We start from the raw sequence: 19,099 nt of genomic DNA on the forward strand, positions 1-19,099 counted from the left end.
TACATACACATTTTTAATTTGAAGTGTCCAACAAATGATATTAAGGTGTGGTTTTAATTAGTTGACAATAAAAGCACATGCCGCAATAAATGTAATAATTAAAATTATTTATTAAATGCCTTCCTATACTGAAACACAAAATGTTCTGTACTTTTGATCGCTGTCCCTATCAACCATCTTCCTACACCCTGCTAGTTGTATCACCCTGTCACTTGTATCACTCCACAGTCCCAAGCATTAATTTCAGCTCCAAACTATATTTCATGGCTATTTATGTATTTATTAATAACTGGGATAATGATCGGACAGGTCCTGATCACCCTGTTGAGGTTTTTAATTTGCTGCTGCCTCTACATTAACCCTTTCTACTACATGGATGTGCATAGCTGCTTTGTGAGAAAAATCGTTGCAAATTTACTTTCATCTCGGTTTCGGCCTCTGTGTTCAACTCCTTGTGAGCACAGTTTTAATGCTGCTGGGTGCTACGTTTATTTTATTTTAGCGAGCCACCAAATTCTACTATTTATCAGTAGATGTAGCATTAAAGTTTTAAATATTAAGTAGTCCTAGGCCTCTCTCTACGTCTAAAGTTAACGTCAAACTCACAGTGACCTCATAAAAGACAGCTGACCTGAAGATTAAGCATGAATGAAGACTTACCCCAGCCTGGAGGAAGAGCCCCGAGCGGGTCATTCTCCACCACACCTCCAGACGACTGTGACAGACAAACACAGAGAGACTGAAGTTAGGACACACTTTCTGAACCTTTTGCGTGTAACACCCCCCTCACAGCAGAACCCACAGAAACCTGTTGAAATGAACTACCAACCCAAAAAACACCAGGACCGTACACATTACAGCTGCTGGTACTGCAAGAAACCCTGTCAGACAATGTGCTGGGTGTTTCTAGAAGGTGCTGAACCCAACAGATGACAGCGTTTGCCTCACGCTCTCAGAACAGACTGACGGAGGTGTTCGAGTGCCTAGCCAGTGCCGTTCAAACACTACATGCCTGCTACAGGCAGAGAAAGACACACACACTGACACACATATGCATGCAGTGTTCCAGTGATCTCACTGGCTGCGAGAAAGCCCCACCCTGTCTCCATCCGCCCAATCCAGACCCCACCCATGCCTCCGTCCTCTTCTAGCGGAGCTGTGAAAGTACACAGGGAGGCGCGATGTCTGAGCGGAGTGAAGTGAACATTCATGAGCGCTCCAGATGGCCCAGCCCCCCACCGGACAAAAGCACCTTTATTCCCCCACCATGGCTGTGTTTACTCTGTGCGCATGTGTGTGTGTTTGGTGTACGGAAATTTAATTTATTTGTACACCAAAAACATCCACCCAGTGTGTGTGCTTTAGATGGACATAATTATATATGAAAAACAGGCGAGCACAAACTCTGTGGGCATGTTTGCGCATTTATACGCTGAACATAGTAAAAAAAAAAGTATGGAGTAGATTTAAAAACTGCTCTTTACCTTAAAGATGACATTACTAACAGGCTAAATTAAACTATTTGAATCCATGCTGGAATACAACTATACCTTCAGAAAGATAACAGGGTTGACATTAAACCTTGAGCCAGACATCATAAAACTATATGCTTTTAATTTTCAACTTTATCTACACAAAATTAAGGTTGTCACTTTAAAATGGTCCCCTATGAAACGTTTAAGATTGCCGCCATGGTGTTCCTGTATGGAACAGTCAGTTTTAAAACAGGGCACATCATTAAGCATTTTTAATAAAGACAATTAAAAATAAATAAATAACATAAAATAAAACAAAACAAAAATGCACATTAAAAAAAAACACGAATATTAGGTTCTAGGAAGTATTTTTTTAATACTTGCCTCTAGACTAAGTCTAGTGCTTAATCATCTGCATATATTTTAAACAATTTATATAAAGTAATTCCAATTTTCTCTTATCCAGTATACGTATTATACAAAAGTGAAGTGAGTAATTTCGGTGACACAAGCATCACTAAATGGAGTAGCTAAAAGAATACCTAGTTTCCCCAATCATCTGCCATCTCCCTGCCCCAAACTCACCCCATCGGCTGAGCCAATGTTATTGTGTTGGGTAGGCTGGGATGTTCTAGCAAACAGAGTAATGCTCTCATATGAGTCGCAGAGCCAGAGTATTTATAGATTTTAAGGAAATCAACCCATAAAGGCTTCATTACAGTTGTCTCTGCATAGTAAGCTGGTATAAGAGAAAGCATTTTAACATCTAATCACTTCACTTTTAAAGGAAGTGTTGATGTTATAGTTAGAGAAATAAAGTATCCATTAATCTTTTCAATTTACTCTAGCTTGAGGAAAGCACTCAAAATGCAATGACCACTGAAGACCATGAGTGCTTGCCATTTTACTACGGGCCTTTACTGTGTCACTGCATTCGTCTTAAACTCAAGAGGCGTTCCTACGTTTGCAGCCAAGAGCTCTGACGAAGCAAACTTTAAACTGGCATCTCACAACGGCCATTTTACCACAGTTTTGTCCTTTTTTCCAGCAAGCCATTATATCAGTGGTGCTTGTGGACGAGGCGTATCTGATATCTCACATCTTCATTTATAAAGCATTACCAGTTGTATGCCTTAGTTGGGCTAAAGAAGGTCAAAAATGAGGGGGATGTTAAAAACTAGTGCGTGTGTCGGTATGCCCCACCCTCAGCAGTTTCTATGACTAAAAATGGTAGGGAAAAAAATTAAAGAAAACCATGACATCATCTTCACTCCCTCCGCACAGCCATTAGTCCCAAACCAAGCCTCAAAGAAACCAATGGGGAAGAAGAAATAAATAAAGGCATAGAGAGAGAGGGTGAGCGAATACATTCAAAAAAGAAGAAGAGAGAGACAAAAGAAAACAGAATCACTCACTAAGACATAGAAGACTCGATTGTCCATATAATTGGCAACGGAATAAAAACTTTCCTTGCTCTTAAAGGAACAGTTCACCCCAAAATTAACTCTGCCATGAGTCAGGAAGTGCCATTTTTAATGTTTGACGAGGAGGCTGTGAGGGACAGAAGTACAGCGTGTTCAATGGCTTGTACTGTTATTGGACTAAATTGAATCAACATTAAACTGAACTGTGCTTAATAATTACACTATTGTCTTTTTAGAGCCGTTTTACGCCTGCAATTGTATTTGTTTCATAATTGAAGAACTTGACAATACTGATGCTGTTGATTTCTTGTTTATGGTGTGAAGCTGCTTTGAAACAATCTGTATTGTATAAAGTGCTATATAAATAAATGCGACTCGACATATTGTAGTTTAACAACATGTCGACTGTTCAGCTGACAAAACATCTTTCCAAAAAAAGAAGATAAAAAACACAGTAACACTTCAGCATAGGGAACACATATTCAGTATTAACTAAAGTTTTACTTTAGCTAGTTTTCCCTTAACCCATAGGGCACTCATTGAAATACTTGGAAATTCAAACTTTCAACCCTGCAGTATTATTGGAGGCTATTACAAGGCTTTTGAACTTTTGTGACTAAAAAAAAAAAAAAATGTATGTTGCAAATCAAGGTCAATGAAGTTACCATATATGGTTCCTCACCAGTCTATGGTCATCCCCCCCCCCCAAAAAAACTGTATATATTTAAAATATTAGACGCATATATAAAATATAAATAAACACAAAAACATATATAAACTTCAGATTTTTCTTCATACATTTTTTCTTTTATTTAGGAACATTTCTTCTTTTTCTTGTGTCAAAGTCACTTAGGCAACTACTTCTTTGATGAACTAGGGTCATTTGTTTTTCCAAAAAGTGGATATACACAAAAATATATATATAAAAAAAGACACATACATAAAATAATAAAAAATATTTATTAAAACATTTATAAACTTAATAGTATATTTAGGATTTTTTTTTATTTAGGAAAATATTTTTTCTTTTACACGTGTCACAATTCCAGTCACTTGCTTCATGGTACTCGATAAAGCACTTGCGTTCATCACTGGCTACGTTTACATGCAACCAAATAATCCATTTGTAATCGGATTGACGGCTCAATCGGACTGAAAAGCCTTCATGTAAACACCTTAATCGATCCGATTGAGCTCGATCGGAATGAAATTTCAATCGGATTGAAGGGGGTGGTTTATTCCTTTTCTAATACGATTGAGAGTGCATGTAAACACTTGATCGGATTGAAGCCCGAAACTAAAATGACTGCGCATGTGCAATGACGGAGAAATAGAGTAATGACGTATGACACGCAGAACGAGCGGTTCTTCCTTTTGAATAAAGTGTTGTATAAATGCGTGTCCTGTCATTATAAAACTCTCCTTTCACTCGGCAACTGTGAAGTGGAGCAGGACAACCTCCCACCAGTCCTTGTTTTGGATTCTCATCCACAAGCAACCCGTTTTGGATGCGGGGAGGGGCATTTTTACTGTGTGATAAATATGAGCAGCACGGCACAGCGGTTTATATGTATATTTATCCATAAATTAATAAATATTAATTCTGCTGTAAAAAACAAATAAAGAAACCGTGTAGGAGAGTGGTTATTATGTGCAAGCAGTGAGAAACTCTATATTTGTGCAGTGTGCGCATGTCAAAAAAAATCAATTCCGATTTGAAGCTTGTGACATATAAACACGCACATCAACCCGATCACTTTATTTAGCGTTCATGTAGGACCTTCCAGACCATGTTTGACCTCAGTATGTTCTGCTTCCTGCTGCAGGACTTGCAGGTCTAGCTGTTGCTGTAGGCAGCTGCAAAAGAAAAGTAAGTTTTTGAGTCAATATCAAGCCCAATTTTAAAAATTTGTGAATCAAAAAAAAAACCAGCAACAGTAAAGTGCAGATCTGAAAACAAAGAATATTGACATATAAACTGTAAATATATAATAAGAAGTGAAAAATAAGTACTGGTGGTACCACTTATTTTAGCAGTAATAATGCTCACAGTAAAATAAACACCAATATATGCCATAATAATATAAACTGGGTTAGTAGTAAAAATAATAATAATAACAAAAAAAACTGTTATAAGTTAAATAATGCCAATACATTTAAGTATAATAAAATTATTATAAGGTCATAAAACCGACCAAAATTACACCTATTTCGCTATTTATGGCATGATCATTTCAATAAATGGCTTAAGTTTTTCACTGGATCACTGAATAATGTTATATCAACCTGTGACAACATTCAATACACTATTAAATACTATTGTCCTACGTTATAATGCATTATTTGTATTAAAAACTATTTAAAAAAAAATTTGACCTAAGTTTGGCTTACTAGACGCATCGGGCGTATGTCTAAAAATGGACACTCTGTTGCTTGCGCTAGTTTTACCTGAACGGGGGATTAAATATGATCACACCATTTTTCATGGCCAACGTTCACTAATTTCTATAAATCCTATGCAAACAACAGCTATCTCAACATTTAACACAACTATTCAACCATATAATGTGTGAGTTTCATTAACTTACCATTGTTTGTTTTGATGCTATTTCCGTATTTGTGGGAGTAGGTAGGAGCGTAAATCCGTACTTGACAAGATCCGGAAGGACGCTGAAGTTTGAAATGCCCCGGGCAACTCCTGATTGGTCAGATGCCATAGTGTCACTATCTGTGACGTAGACTGATATCTGTTGATTGACTGGGAGAAATCCATGTGCTTAAACGAGCTCACGGAAAGGCATGTAAACGCTATTGTGAATGGTCGATTAAAGGGGTCATATGATGCGATTTCAATTTGTCCTTTCTCTTTGGAGTGTTACAAGCTCTTGGTGCATAAAGAAGATCTGTAAAGTTGCAAAGACTAAAGTCTCAAATCCAAAGAGATATTCTTTATAAAAGTTAAGAGTCAACCACGCCTACCTAAAATGCCTCGTTCTAACACGCCCCCACATGTCTACGTCACGATGTGGGAAGATTTGCATAACGCCGCCCAAATGTTCATGCAAAGAAAGGCGGCGTAACTTTTATTCTCGCTGTAGTATTGTTGCCGCCGCCGCCGCCATGTCGTGAAGGTGCTGTGTGTTTAGTTGTGAAAGCGAAACTACTTTGAAATCAGTGGCTAAGTTGTATTTACAACACTGTTCCAGAACAGTTCAACCCAAATATTCAGATGTGTGCAGCGCATTTTACAGAGGAAGACGACTGTTTCCTGAGAGAGTAGCCTACAATGCCGGTGTCTGTTTCTATAAAGTGGGGCAATTCCAACTTTGCAAGGACAGTCTGGTGCTTCTGATTAACAGACTGTAAGTACGTTTTTTATATTTAAAGAATTTGCCACTGATGATTCAAACGCGAGTTTTGAGAAGTGTAGAGTAGTGATTGTTGTTTGTCGTTTCTCCGATCACAAAAGCAGACATGGTTTTGTGTTTACGCGGCGCGATACGCAACACAGCACGTAAAAAGACAGTATAAGTCATTATAATCCGTAAATATTTCCCCACTGGATGCAACAAATGCCTCGTTTATAATGGGTTTTAATGTTTTTGTCTCGTCGCTGCGGCCGGACAGGGCATCATCACAGTATGGTAGGGGTGTAACATTTCCGTCACACGCTTGAGGTATTCGGCCAATCACAACGCACTGGATAGCTGGCCAATCAGAGCACACCTCGCTTTTCAGACAGATGAGTTTTGTAAAAATCGACGCATTTCAGAAAGGCGGGGCATAGAGGAGAAACAACCATGTACAGTATGTGGAAAATAATGTGTTTTTGAACCTTAAACCGCATAAACACATTGCATTACACCAAATACACAAAATAATGTTCTTTTTAGCAACATCATATGACCCCTTTAAGTTACCAAATATGGTTCTTCACCCGATAAAGGGTTAAACTCCTAATTTGCTGCTCATTAATAGTTAGTAAAGTAATAGTTAAGTTTAGGTTTGGGGTAGAGGATTAAGGGATCTAAAATATGGTCATGCAGAATAGGGCATTAATATGTGCTTTATAAGGACTAATAAACAGCCAATATGCTAGTAATATGTATGCTAATAAGCAACTAGTTAATAGTGAGAATTGGTCCTGTTTAAAACACATCAAATTTATGAAAATTGTGTTTTGAAAATTACATTACCAATACGTAAAGGCCATAGTTTATCCCTCACAGTCTCGTTTTCATCCATGTATATGGTGTCTACCCTGACTAAGGTCTATTCCAGTAAAATTGTGGGATTACCTTTTCTGTTAAGTGTTTCCCATAAAATGAAAGTATATATTAACAACTGTCAAGCTCCAAAAAGCAAAACAATAGTCCTTACGACTTGTACTCTATATTAAAAATCTTACGGTAGCTTTTAACAGACCCAAAATGTAATTCATTATTCATCTTCCCCCCTACCAAAGCTCATTTTTGGAGCTTGAAAGACATGATTACTGTGAACTACTGTTGTTAGAAAAATCTGTGAGAAGATTCTTATATATAAAAAAATTTAATTTTCAGTAAATATAAGAGAACGTCAGTGAGAGAGTTTTATTTTCGCTTAAGGCCGGAAGCGGCTGTTAATGATACACAAGATCCTAATGAGCTGCAATTAGCACACAAAAAGCCCAGTGTGTGCTGTGTGACGTGCTGTGTTGTGTCAATGGCAGCGTCCTGTGCTCTCAAACACTACTGCAGCAGGCATGTAATGTTGAAATCAGCTGTCACATTTGACACTCATGTGAGAATTAAACCAACGCAGTAAACTAACATCTAAACTTCATAGCATGCTCATTTACTGCCAACTGTACACTGCAGGAATGGCACAGAAGCACTTTTTAAGTAGCATTTAGGTGTCTTTAAACAGACTGTCTTCACACAGAATGCTACTTAGAAGTAGCATAAATGTATTTACAAAGCAAATACGACTGTATACTTTAGGGTCTGTGGTGGGTCAGAGCAAGCATAATTTAGTCTGGCTTTTATGCGTTTACACAGATTCTTGAGCAGACTTAACCCTGCGCCTGCGGCGTAAAGATGCCTTTATGTTACTGATGTGAGCTATAAATGTTACAGACAGCCAAATCTGAAATTGTACAAGTTAAACAAGCACAAGAGCAGCATAAATAGATAAGCATGATCTATATTTCTCATATTGCAACTGCTGACAACTGCAATATCGCCCCTAACACCCTCATGTTTGAAACCAATTTAACAGGAAATATTTTAAATATTTGTAATGTGAACATCTTTTAACAGTTATCAAGCCTAGTATCACAACATCAATATTAATACTTCTATTTTTTCAGTTTTAGAGATAACATTAATAATTTTAGCTGTTTAACATCATACTTAAAAGACATAATTAAAAGCCATTTAGAAGGCCTAAACTGCAGATTATCAGTATATTATGAAGCTACAATGGTGATACACACACACACTAAACTATTCAAAATGGGGTAACTGCAGGACACACAAATATTGCAAAAGAGTCTTTCCTCATCCAAAATGTTCTTCTGTGGTCCAAGGTATGCAAGCACTGTATTGTTTCAGATGAAGTCTAAAGTAGGGAAAAGACTTTCCCAACATGGCGATTCATCCCCATTTTTTCATTGGGCTTCTCTGGCTGTAATTGTAGCAAAAACCAAAAAGGCACAACATTTTACACTGATTTTTACCACCTGCATGCCAAGACACACTTGGTCGACTATCCTACGCTTCAGATTCATTGGATTCGCGTCTTCGCATGGAGCTGTGGTATTCAAGCACTCTGAACTTAAAGGGAGGGTCCTGGCTGGTTAGTATGGATCCGGAGAGCACAGCGAGTTCCTTCATCTATTCTGTGGGCCTTAAAAGTGCTGTTGCAAAGGCTTATTGAGTGTGTTTTAAAGAACCTTCAGAGAAGTGCTGTTTTGTGTATATAAATGACACTGTTGTGTATTTCTATAGTTAACAAAGATCTAAAACGTCATGGTCCAATTTTAACTTTGCTTATAAAATTAAGCAGCTTGCAGAATGCACCCTAACCCTGAAAAAGAGGGGGTTCCATACAAGAGTGAAGCCAAAGCTGATGTTTTTCCAAAGGATTACTCTACTCCCAGCACAGAGTAATCAGAGGAGAGAGAGAGATTATGCGTACGTGCAGCATATCTCTACTAAAAGTCAAGCTGTGAGCTCGATAATTCAAAAAAGCAATGTTGCCATCTCTCTGCTGCTATAAATGGAAAGGAGCTTTTCAGTAGCGAAGCTGAAAAGCTCAATGTCACATTAATAATAACACTTATTATAATATTATATTGAAAGACAGGTGCTCACACAATTTTCTGGAAAATTACTGGTAAATGAACAGGTCCTTTAGAGAAATACAGGGAAAGCAGTTCTAGCAAATTTCCAAGATGAGAAGTTGTAACATTACCAATACATTACTGTTTTGATGCTATGTGCGATCGAAGCATAAGATTAACAGTACGAGCATGTACGAGGTCAAGACATGGTCTGCTCTGAACCAATCATAAAGTTGGCGATTACTCCACAGCATATATAGTACGAAATGAAGAAAACAGCATTCATGTGCATTTTGGTGCTGATGAATAAATGGTAAATTAAAAGTAAAAAAGATGGAAAGCTGTCATTTGTGTGAATAGCAGATATGATAGTTGCGAAAAAAAAGTCCATCCCGCTGGCGATTTAACAGTAATGACAGGTTAACTTGTGCTACAGTTTCATCGTCATCTATGATATTTTTTATTTAAATCCTTATTAACTTCCATTGTAGTGTGTTTTGCCAAGTCGCTCATTGTCATACTGCACCATACATTATAGCAAGGTTACTGTAAACCACCCACTAAACCAGTGTTTCTCAACCAGGGGTCCGTAGACCCCTAGTGGTCCTTGACGTAAGGCCAGGGGGTCCATATAAAGTATGAATTTTTGTATACATTTTGTATATTTTGACATGACATGTTCCCATGAAAGAAAAATCCAATATAGCTGATAATATGGCCAAATACTGGACAAGTCAGCTAACTTGAATTATACTTGACTGTATTTGGTCCTCACAAAGACACAAATGATACATAGATGAGTCAATTGTGTCCTTGAGGATGGTTCTGAATTGGACTGGGGTCCGGTATGCCAAAAGATTGAGATTCACTGCACTAAACAGTATAGGTGAATAGGTTTAGATTGTATTTCGATTATAGATTTTATTCCTGTGAAGCTGAATTTTCAGCAACCATTACTCCAGTTTTCACATGATCCTTTAGAAATCATTCTAAAAGGTGCTCAAGAAACATTTCTAATTATTATCCATGTTGAAAACTGTTGTGATGCATCATATTTTCATATTTTTGAGGAAACGGTGATATACTGATACAATACTTTTCAAGGATGCATATAACTGAAAAAAGTGAGAGTAAAGACACTTACGTCACAAAAGATTTCTATTTCATGAAATAACTGTTCTTTTAAACTTTCTATTCATCAAAGAATCCTGAAATAGTCATCACAATTTCCAGAAAAAAATTACGCACCACAACTGTTTTCAACATTGATTATAAAAAGAAATGCGAAATCTCTTGAGCAGCAAATCAGCATGATTTCTGAAGGATCATGTGGCACTGAAGACTGGAGTAATGATGCTGACAATTCAGCTTTGTCAAAGTTATCTTAGATTTTAATAATATTTCACAAAATTACTGCTTTGTTTATTTGTTTCTGATCAAATAAATGCAGCCTTGGTGAGCATAAAAGACTTCTTTCAAAAGAGAAAGTGAAAAGAACAGATTGGCATGAAATACAGCATGAACATTTACATCCCAGTCAGTGATGGATGATGATTATCTGTAGTGCAACTTCTAAATCAGCGGTTGTTCACCTGGTAGAGGTATCTCTGGTTGAACTGCTGCATGGCTCCCTGCAGCTGGCTGCGCTGAGACTGCCACTGCTCATAGTTGCGCACAGACTCGGCTGTGGGCCGCTGCCACGTGGTGGTTCTGGTGTTGTGATCCACATAGTAGAACCTGCCACGCTGATCCACACGCTTCTCCCAGCTACAACAGACACGAATCATGGGTTAACACCAGCCCCAGATAAGAGGATAAGTGGCCATGCACAAAAGCAAACTGTAAATACTCTCAGGGGCTGTTCTTTCAGGGCACTTTTTTTTGGTTTTTCAAATGCAGAAATCGCACTAGACGTCTTTGACCTTTGCCACACGTCTCAATGTTTTTTTCAGCATATTGTGCCATTAGACTAAAAGCAGTTAGAAAGACTAAAAGCGCTAGAAAGAGTGTAAACCCTTAAGTATCCGCTACATAAATTTGATCAGATCCTCTGAAGCACAGCGGTGGCAGTTTATTGATGGGTTCTCTGCTATACATAGAAAATTCTACAGGAACTTTTCAAATCTGAACCTTAACACGCTGAATGGTTATAAACCAGAAGAAATGTAAATGTTTTTAAATGGCGGAGAGTCTTGACCATAACTCACTGGCATTAAAAAGAGTAGTGCATGCAACGGATCTGACTCAAATCACTGAGCTGAAACAGTGTTCTGAGGAGAAACAGACAAAACGTCCTCCAAACTGAAGTGCAGAAATGATCTACATTAACCGGAAGGGTTATTGTGTTATTGGTGCTCAAGGTGGATTTAACAGACATAAAAGCCAAAGGATGCCTTACTTTTGCCAGCAATAGAAATGACATGTAACGCCAACTGTGCTGTGCTTTTAGACGGCTGGAGGGAAAGAGGACGACAGAACCTGCTCTCTCATTATTTATCTAGAGCAACTGACCCTGTAAATGAAGTGAACAGGCTGAAATTTAAGACTTTTTAAGACTTCTGAAGGACCCGCAAGGACCGTGTGCGAACACAGAAAAATACATTTACACTTACACTCCAACTCAAGTACTAGTTACTGCTACTGTACACTCAAGCTCAAATGTGCATTTCCAAAAGATGGCAAAAAGATTAAAGATTCAAATGTAATAATTTCACACTTTCAATAAAAATCTTAAAAATAAATATATCATTTACATTTTACATTTATACTGAATCATTTAGCAGATGCATTTATCCAAAGCAACTTACAAATGAGGACAATAGAAGCAATCAAACCAACAAAAGAGCTATAAGCGCTGTGACAAGTCTCAGTCTAACACAGTACACGCAGCAAGGTTTTTTTTTTCTTCTAATAAATAAAAAGAAAATAAGTAGATGGAATAGAAAAAGAATAGAGAACACTAGTGTTAGAAGGTCAAGTTTTTTTCTAATAAATAAAAAGAAAAGTAGATAGAATAGAAATAGAATAAAGAGTGTTAGAGGGTCAAGTGTAGATAGAAGAGATGTCATTAGTAGGGTGGCTCTTATTGGGGGGTAATATTTTTTATTGAAAAAATGTTAACCTCTCACCCCCTCATTTATTTCTCCACTAGAAGTACGGAATGTATGCAAAATGCCATCCAGATAATTTGTCATTTAGGGTATGATCAAAAAATCTTTTTAATCACAGGTACTTCAAGATCTGATTGGTGATTTTAGCTAAGGTTTTGTTCACTGATAAACTTTTGACCATTTCTGATATCAGATGGCCATTTTGCATAACCAGGATGAAGTGTACTTGCTTGGAAGCAAGAAGGAGTCTTTATCAGGTTGCAAGCTTCCGTCCATTGGTGATGTTATTTAAGTATATCTGCACTGAATGGGAAAAAAGGGTATGGTGAAGCATACTGTAAAGCAGCAGTGCAGACCACGAAGGAGGTCCAAGACTTTTGGGAAAAGGCCCACATTCCCATAAGGCCTTTTCCAGACCTTTTAGGAAAATGGGAGGTCTTGAAGAAGAACAAGGGGCGAAGGAGCGAAACACAACAGAAGAACAAAGAAGACTTCAAGGAGACCTTGATCGATCACCTCTGGTATCTCAGTGAGGAACTGGTCGCACTGGCCCTGTTTGATCCAGATGTCACGGTGGAGGAGAAAAGGGCAATGGTTGCTGCAAAAGAGACTGCAGTGGATGAGGAGCCATATAAAAGAGTGCATGCAGACCTTCTAAGCATTGGAACGAAGAATTTGAGCAACTTCGTCACAAAGAATACTTGCAACTTCTTATTCTTGATCTCCGCCAGGACTTCCTAAATGAAGATCCTGGTACCCGGGCAAACAATGCAACCTACATCGCAGCTGAGGAGATTGCTAAGAGCCTGACGTGACCAATGACACGAAAGAGGCAGTGCACTTATCCAAGAGTACAACGGACTCCTCTCAAAGACTCAAGAACAAACGCAGTTCATTATGCAGATTGTCATAGAGCAATGTTTCCAGATGCCCACTAGAGTACTGTGGTTGAAGGACTTGTCTGATCATCATAAATATCTAGATCAGACCTCAATGTTTTGTTCTAAGTTCACTTTCTTCACCAGTACAGTAATTTCTAGAGCCCGACCGATATGGGCTTTTTGGGGCCGATACCGATATTAGGGAGTAAAAAAGGATACCGATATATCAGCCGATATTCTTTGTGTATATTATAGTACAGTACCAGTCAAAAGTTTCTTTAAAAACTTTCCCATTCGTGTGTCTAAACATTTGACTGGTACTATATATAGAATACAGTATATACATAAACACATTTTTTGCAATGATCACTCAAATGTGGTGATCAAACACTTATAATGACGTGACAGAGATACGTAATGATGGAGGCAGGGCATTTAACAATAAACTTTATTATTCAAAATGAGTCTGACATCAGTGCACTGAACAGTAAAGTTGAAGTTTATTCAACTTTAATTCAATTCCATTCAACTTTATTCCGCTGAAGTTTATTTCACTTCGGAACATTTATTCATGGATTTGCACTACTGACTTCACACACAGACGAAACTTACTAGAGAAGTGTGAAGTGTGACATAATGTACCTCTGTAAATAAATACAATATAAATTCACGTCTCGCGCACTTTAATGCCCTTTGAATGTAACATGTACATTCCCTTGGAACTGGAATCATGGCGGAATTTCATGTGAAGTCCACTTCGCAGCGCACTTACGGTTGAATAAGACAACGCTTGAATGCTGCTGCCTGAACAAGAGACCTCCTTACTGAAGTTAAAGTTTTGACTGGTGTCACTATCTCGTGAATGAGCTGGCGGATCTCCACCAAATTCAGGGGATCCCTTCAGCTCGAGGAGCCCTCTCGAACGCCACCCTCCGCGCGTCGGTAGCTCTCTGGGATCGCTTGATCGGTCAGTGCCGGACCGCGAATTAAACCACCCATAACTCCCGAACCCAGGGGGATATCGACGTGGGGGTGGTCTCATTCGAAAGCGGACCTCTAGACGTACACTCGATCCGCATTCAAGAGGGTTCCTCGAGCTGAAGGGATCCCCCGAATTTTGTTCGGATTCACCGTGCCGTTATGGAGATATGGCCGTTCAAAGTTTCAATGGTTTTCCATAGATTTAATTAAGCTTTAAAGCGTTTCATCCAGGTCGCCTGTCAAGTGCGCTCTGCTGGACAAACTAAGTAATTACACCATTTCAAGCATTTTATCTGCGTTATATGTTCTGTAAAAAATGTTTTTATATCGGCGGCATATTCGCCGATACTGATATATCGGCGACAGGCTCATATCGGCTGATAATATCGGCAAAACGATATATCGGTCGGGCTCTAGTAATTTCACTTTGTTGCTGAAGGACATGTTAAAGTGACGTGACATGGGGCCAAGTATGGTGTCCCATAAATTTGTGCCCTGCATTTCACCCATCCAAGTGCGCACACACAGCAGTGAGTAGTGAACAAACACACAGACACACACACACACACAGGTTTACTTTTGTGAAAAGTGGGGACATCCCATAGGCGTAATGGTTTTTATACTGTACAGACCGTATATTCTATTGCCCTTTACCAACCCTACCCCTAAACCTACCCCTCACAGGAAACTTTGTGCTATTTCAGATTTTCAATACACTCCATTCTGTGTGATTTATAAGCGTTTTGAAAAGTTGGGACATGGCGTAATGTCCTGAAAAGTTACCTTCTCCTTGTAATACCTATGTCATACCTTTGTCATTATACAAATTTATGTCCTCATTTGTCACAAAAACGCGTACACACACACACACACACCATGAACACACACCCAGAGAAGTGGGCAGCCATTTTTGCTGCAGCGCCCGTGAAGTAGTTGGGAGTTTGGTGCCTTGGTCAAGGGCACCTCAGTAGTGGGAACTGAAAGTGGAAGAGTGCACTGTTCATTCACTTCCCCCACCTACATTTCCTGCTGGTAATGAGATGCGAACCCGCGACCCTTGGGTTACAAATCAGACTCTCTAACCATTAGGCCACAAGTACCCCATGTCAGACTGTCACCACGATCTAGATCAGACTGCAGTTTTTCAAAGATCAGTTCTCATCAGCAGCGTTGTAATTTAACATGTTAAGACTAACAACACTCTTCTGTGTTCTCATTTTTTACCTAATTCGCCATTTTCTAATGGTCTTGTATAATTATTAATTACATGCTGTTGTGGTCATTAAGACGGAATTTCAATGTTGTTGAGCACACCCCAAACATAGTCCAATCTCAGCTAAATTTGGTTTGTTTCCATTTCTCATGAAGGGGAGTTGACTGGGCGGGTGAGAGCAGAAGCTCCAAAAATAAGCTGTTTCTTGAAGATGTCTAATGACTCGGCTGCTCAGATCAAGTTGGGCAGATCATTCCACCAGCAGGGAACAATTAAGGTGGAAGTCTGAGAAAGTGATTTTGAGCCTCTTTGGGATGGCACTACAATGCGCCATTCACTTCCAGAACGCAAGCTTCCGGAGGGCACATAACTCTGAAGTAGTTTATTTACATAAAAAGGGTGCAGAGACAGTGGTTGTTCAAATACAAAACTCACGCCTGATTTCCTCAAATGTCATTTCTGTCTGACGGAGAGTGTAAAACTGTGCACCTTCTCAAAATATTCATTCATATTAGCGAAATGGTGATCTGAACAATCCCTTTGGGGGTTGGCCTTCAGGGATGGGCCCTTCACAATTAACATGAAAAATTATTAAGCATTTTCTGGCAAATTTTTACATTTAATCAAATATAAAATTCAATTATAAATATAACTGCAAGCAGTAATAATCAGGTCCAAGAACCAATGTCCCATGTGGATTATTAGAGATCCAACTGAAATGTATTTATCATATAGTTTTTACAGTAAAGTTCATCTTGAACCTTCACTGACTGTTAGATAAAATATACGTTTTTTTTTTTACGCTTGTATGATATGTGATCATAATATACGTGGTCAACTCATATGAAACATTTACATTTAGATAAATCATATGTCACAGGACAATTTCATATCAATCTGAATATTTTAAGTGCAGCTCAAAACTTTAGTATTTATCTTAAGGCCCTTCTTATGTTTATCATTTATTTCTATATGTGTTGCCTTTTAAACCGTAACAGTGTCAACTGTTGTGTTTAAACTCTAATGTTTTGCAATGCTTTGTAGAAACTAAATCCAAGAATGTAATAAATAATGTAACATTTTGCACAAATTATAGTATAATCTACAATGCAGAAATACTACACAGAACAAACTGTCATACTAAAGAAAACATCTATGATTACTTATATGCTTGCAGTTTAGCACAGTGTTTAATTTAACCACAACACTAAAGATGTCTTAAAAATATATTATTCTTATTTATCTTAAAAGAGACAAGAGACAAATTGTCTCTCCATTTTAACTGACAGCACTAAATGTAATCTTGTCTGGCAAGTGGCAACTTGACAAATATGTTTTATTGGGGTATATACTGTTAAATAAATAAACATTTAAAGACTAAACAAGATTAGTCTTTAACGAGTCATAAAAAATGCAAAAATGCACACTTCTGTTCATCAATTTGCACTGGCTATCAATAGCTGCTTACATAAAATTCAAGGCGTTCATTTTTTCAGAAGCTTGCATTCTGCAAGTGAACGGAGCATTGTAGTACCATCCCAAAGAGGCACAAAATCACTTTCACTGACTTTTGATCTGCCCAACTTGATCCGAGCAGCTGAGTCCTTAGCCATCTTCAAGAAACAGCTAAAAACACATCTCTTCCATCTTCAATTGACCCTCTAACTCTAGCACTCTCTATTCTATTTTTTTTTTTTTAAACCATGACCCTCTAACACCAGTGGTTCTCAAAGTGGGGGGCACACCCACCGGTGGGGCACAGGCCATCAGCAGAAAAATAAAAAAATAAATAAAACAGTAAACAGCCAACGAATGTAGAATGGGAGATGGATCGGTTTGTGAAAGGCAAGAGAAAAGCCACAGATGAAGTCGCACAGAACCAGGCAGGTGCTGGTCATTCAAAAACTAAATGCAGAAAATACGATGAGGCATATCTTGCTCTCGACTTCAGAGGCTGTCTACACTGGACGCAACAAAGCGACCGTTGAAAATCATTTGAACTTTGTGTCAGTACGTCATAAATAGAACGAGACAGCAGTTTACTGTTGGGGATTTGTTGCGTCACGCCACACCGCATCGCTGATTATAATGGGTTCTACTGTATTTTGTCATGGTTTTGATTGCTTCTATTGTCCTCATTTGTAAGTCGCTTTGAATAAAAGTGTCTGCTAAATGACTAAATGTAAATGTAAACATTTATTGATCTATAATCATTTCACAGATTTCTATGTGCACTATTAATATGAAACTGTACTGTCAGTCCATAGTTCTCTCCAAGATCTATGCATTTATTTCCATTCAAAGTGATGGAAATTGATAGAAAAAACTCAACCTAAAATATTTATCCTGCATGTCCCTGTAGTGGTGGACAACATTAGGATCACAGCTTTCATCTTTCAGCTGAAATGCCTGATTTGCTGTTAGCCTCCCAAGCATCATAAATTCATGAAACTAAGCATGTTTGCTCAAAATGACATGTTCTCCCTATGTAGGCCATGATTAGCCGATGAAATTTGATTGGCTGCTTGTGGTCATGTCTTTTTAGTCATATTAGGAATATGTTAGGACGACAAACAAAGCAGCAGCATATTATTTTTCAACTTCAGCTATCATACTGTTGTGGAGTTATAGGAGTTTTAGTTGTACTTGGGTGAAATTTGATGAAAGATGGTTTGTGTCCTCATATCAAGTTTCTTTAGCTATATGGTTCAGTTTCATAGATATGGGAATCTCATTAGGTCTCATTACCCAATTTAACTGGTCAATATCACACTTGCTGATATTCTACATCCCACAGTAACAGCGTGCACTCTCAAGGCAGGTTTTTATTTTATGCAAAGTGACATACTCGATGATCTTTTAGGGTGTTGAAGTGAGATTTGATGTTAATGTGCAAATTGTTAGGGATGGACATTGATCTAGCAACTCCTTCCATAAACATTACCTGTCAGCATGTATAAATATGTGACAAAGACAGATACACACCCTGGTGGGAGGGGTCTCTCCCATGTGGTGGTCTTTGTGTTATGATCCACATAGTAGACTCGTCCATGAGGAAGAATTCGCTGTTCCCAACTACAAGAAATCAAAAACACTGAGCAAACCGATATGGCATGTTTTCATGTTTAAATTCAGCCCCAGCTCTCTGACGTACCCAACAGGCAATGCATCAGTGGTGTGTGTCTCTGTGGCTATACTGGTCTGATCGGTGGAGGATGGGGTCTCTGTGGCTGCTGGCAGGGCAGAACTGTCCATCCCAGCAGAGGGGGTTGAGCTCAGTGAGGGTGACGACAGAGCTGGACATGATAGATGACCGCCCTCAATCCCATTAGCAGCCGTCTCACCTTTACCTGAGCAAAGACCAACAAAAGTGTAAAATTAACAACATCATACCAAATCAGACCACTCAAAGAATGTTTACTAGGGCCTAAGTAGGGCAATACATATATACGGAGTCATCATTTACTTACCCTCATGTGGTTCCAAACCCTTAAGACTTCGAAACACAAATTAAGATATTCTAAACAAAACTAGAGAGGATTCTGTCCCTCCATTAAAAGTTCAGGTAACCAAAACATAAAAGATCCAAATATGGGTTGTTAAAGGCAATATTTGAGCTTCCATGTTCCATGTGTGTCAATCTTTTTTTTTTAAACCTCTCACTGAAAAAATTTGGTGTATAAACAATTT

General features: G+C 38.4%; 1 protein-coding gene across 1 annotated transcript in view; it reads right to left on the minus strand.

Annotated features, from left to right (window-relative positions):
- Positions 1-18,743, minus strand: part of LOC107555734 (NEDD4-like E3 ubiquitin-protein ligase WWP2) — a 32,054-nt gene extending 13,311 nt beyond the window's left edge. The window contains exons 1-4 of the mRNA XM_016238610.1: positions 18,564-18,743; positions 18,395-18,484; positions 10,817-10,991; positions 661-715 (exon numbers count right to left, since the gene is read on the minus strand). Of these exons, the coding sequence (XP_016094096.1) occupies positions 661-715; positions 10,817-10,991; positions 18,395-18,484; positions 18,564-18,664 (421 nt within the window). The 5' untranslated portion in view covers positions 18,665-18,743. The remainder of the gene's footprint in view (positions 1-660; positions 716-10,816; positions 10,992-18,394; positions 18,485-18,563) is intronic.
- Positions 18,744-19,099: the final 356 nt, after the last annotated feature.

Source organism: Sinocyclocheilus grahami, unplaced genomic scaffold (assembly GCF_001515645.1).
Source record: "Sinocyclocheilus grahami isolate Dianchi unplaced genomic scaffold, SAMN03320097.WGS_v1.1 scaffold543.1, whole genome shotgun sequence".
In the NCBI taxonomy this organism is placed as follows: domain Eukaryota; kingdom Metazoa; phylum Chordata; class Actinopteri; order Cypriniformes; family Cyprinidae; genus Sinocyclocheilus; species Sinocyclocheilus grahami.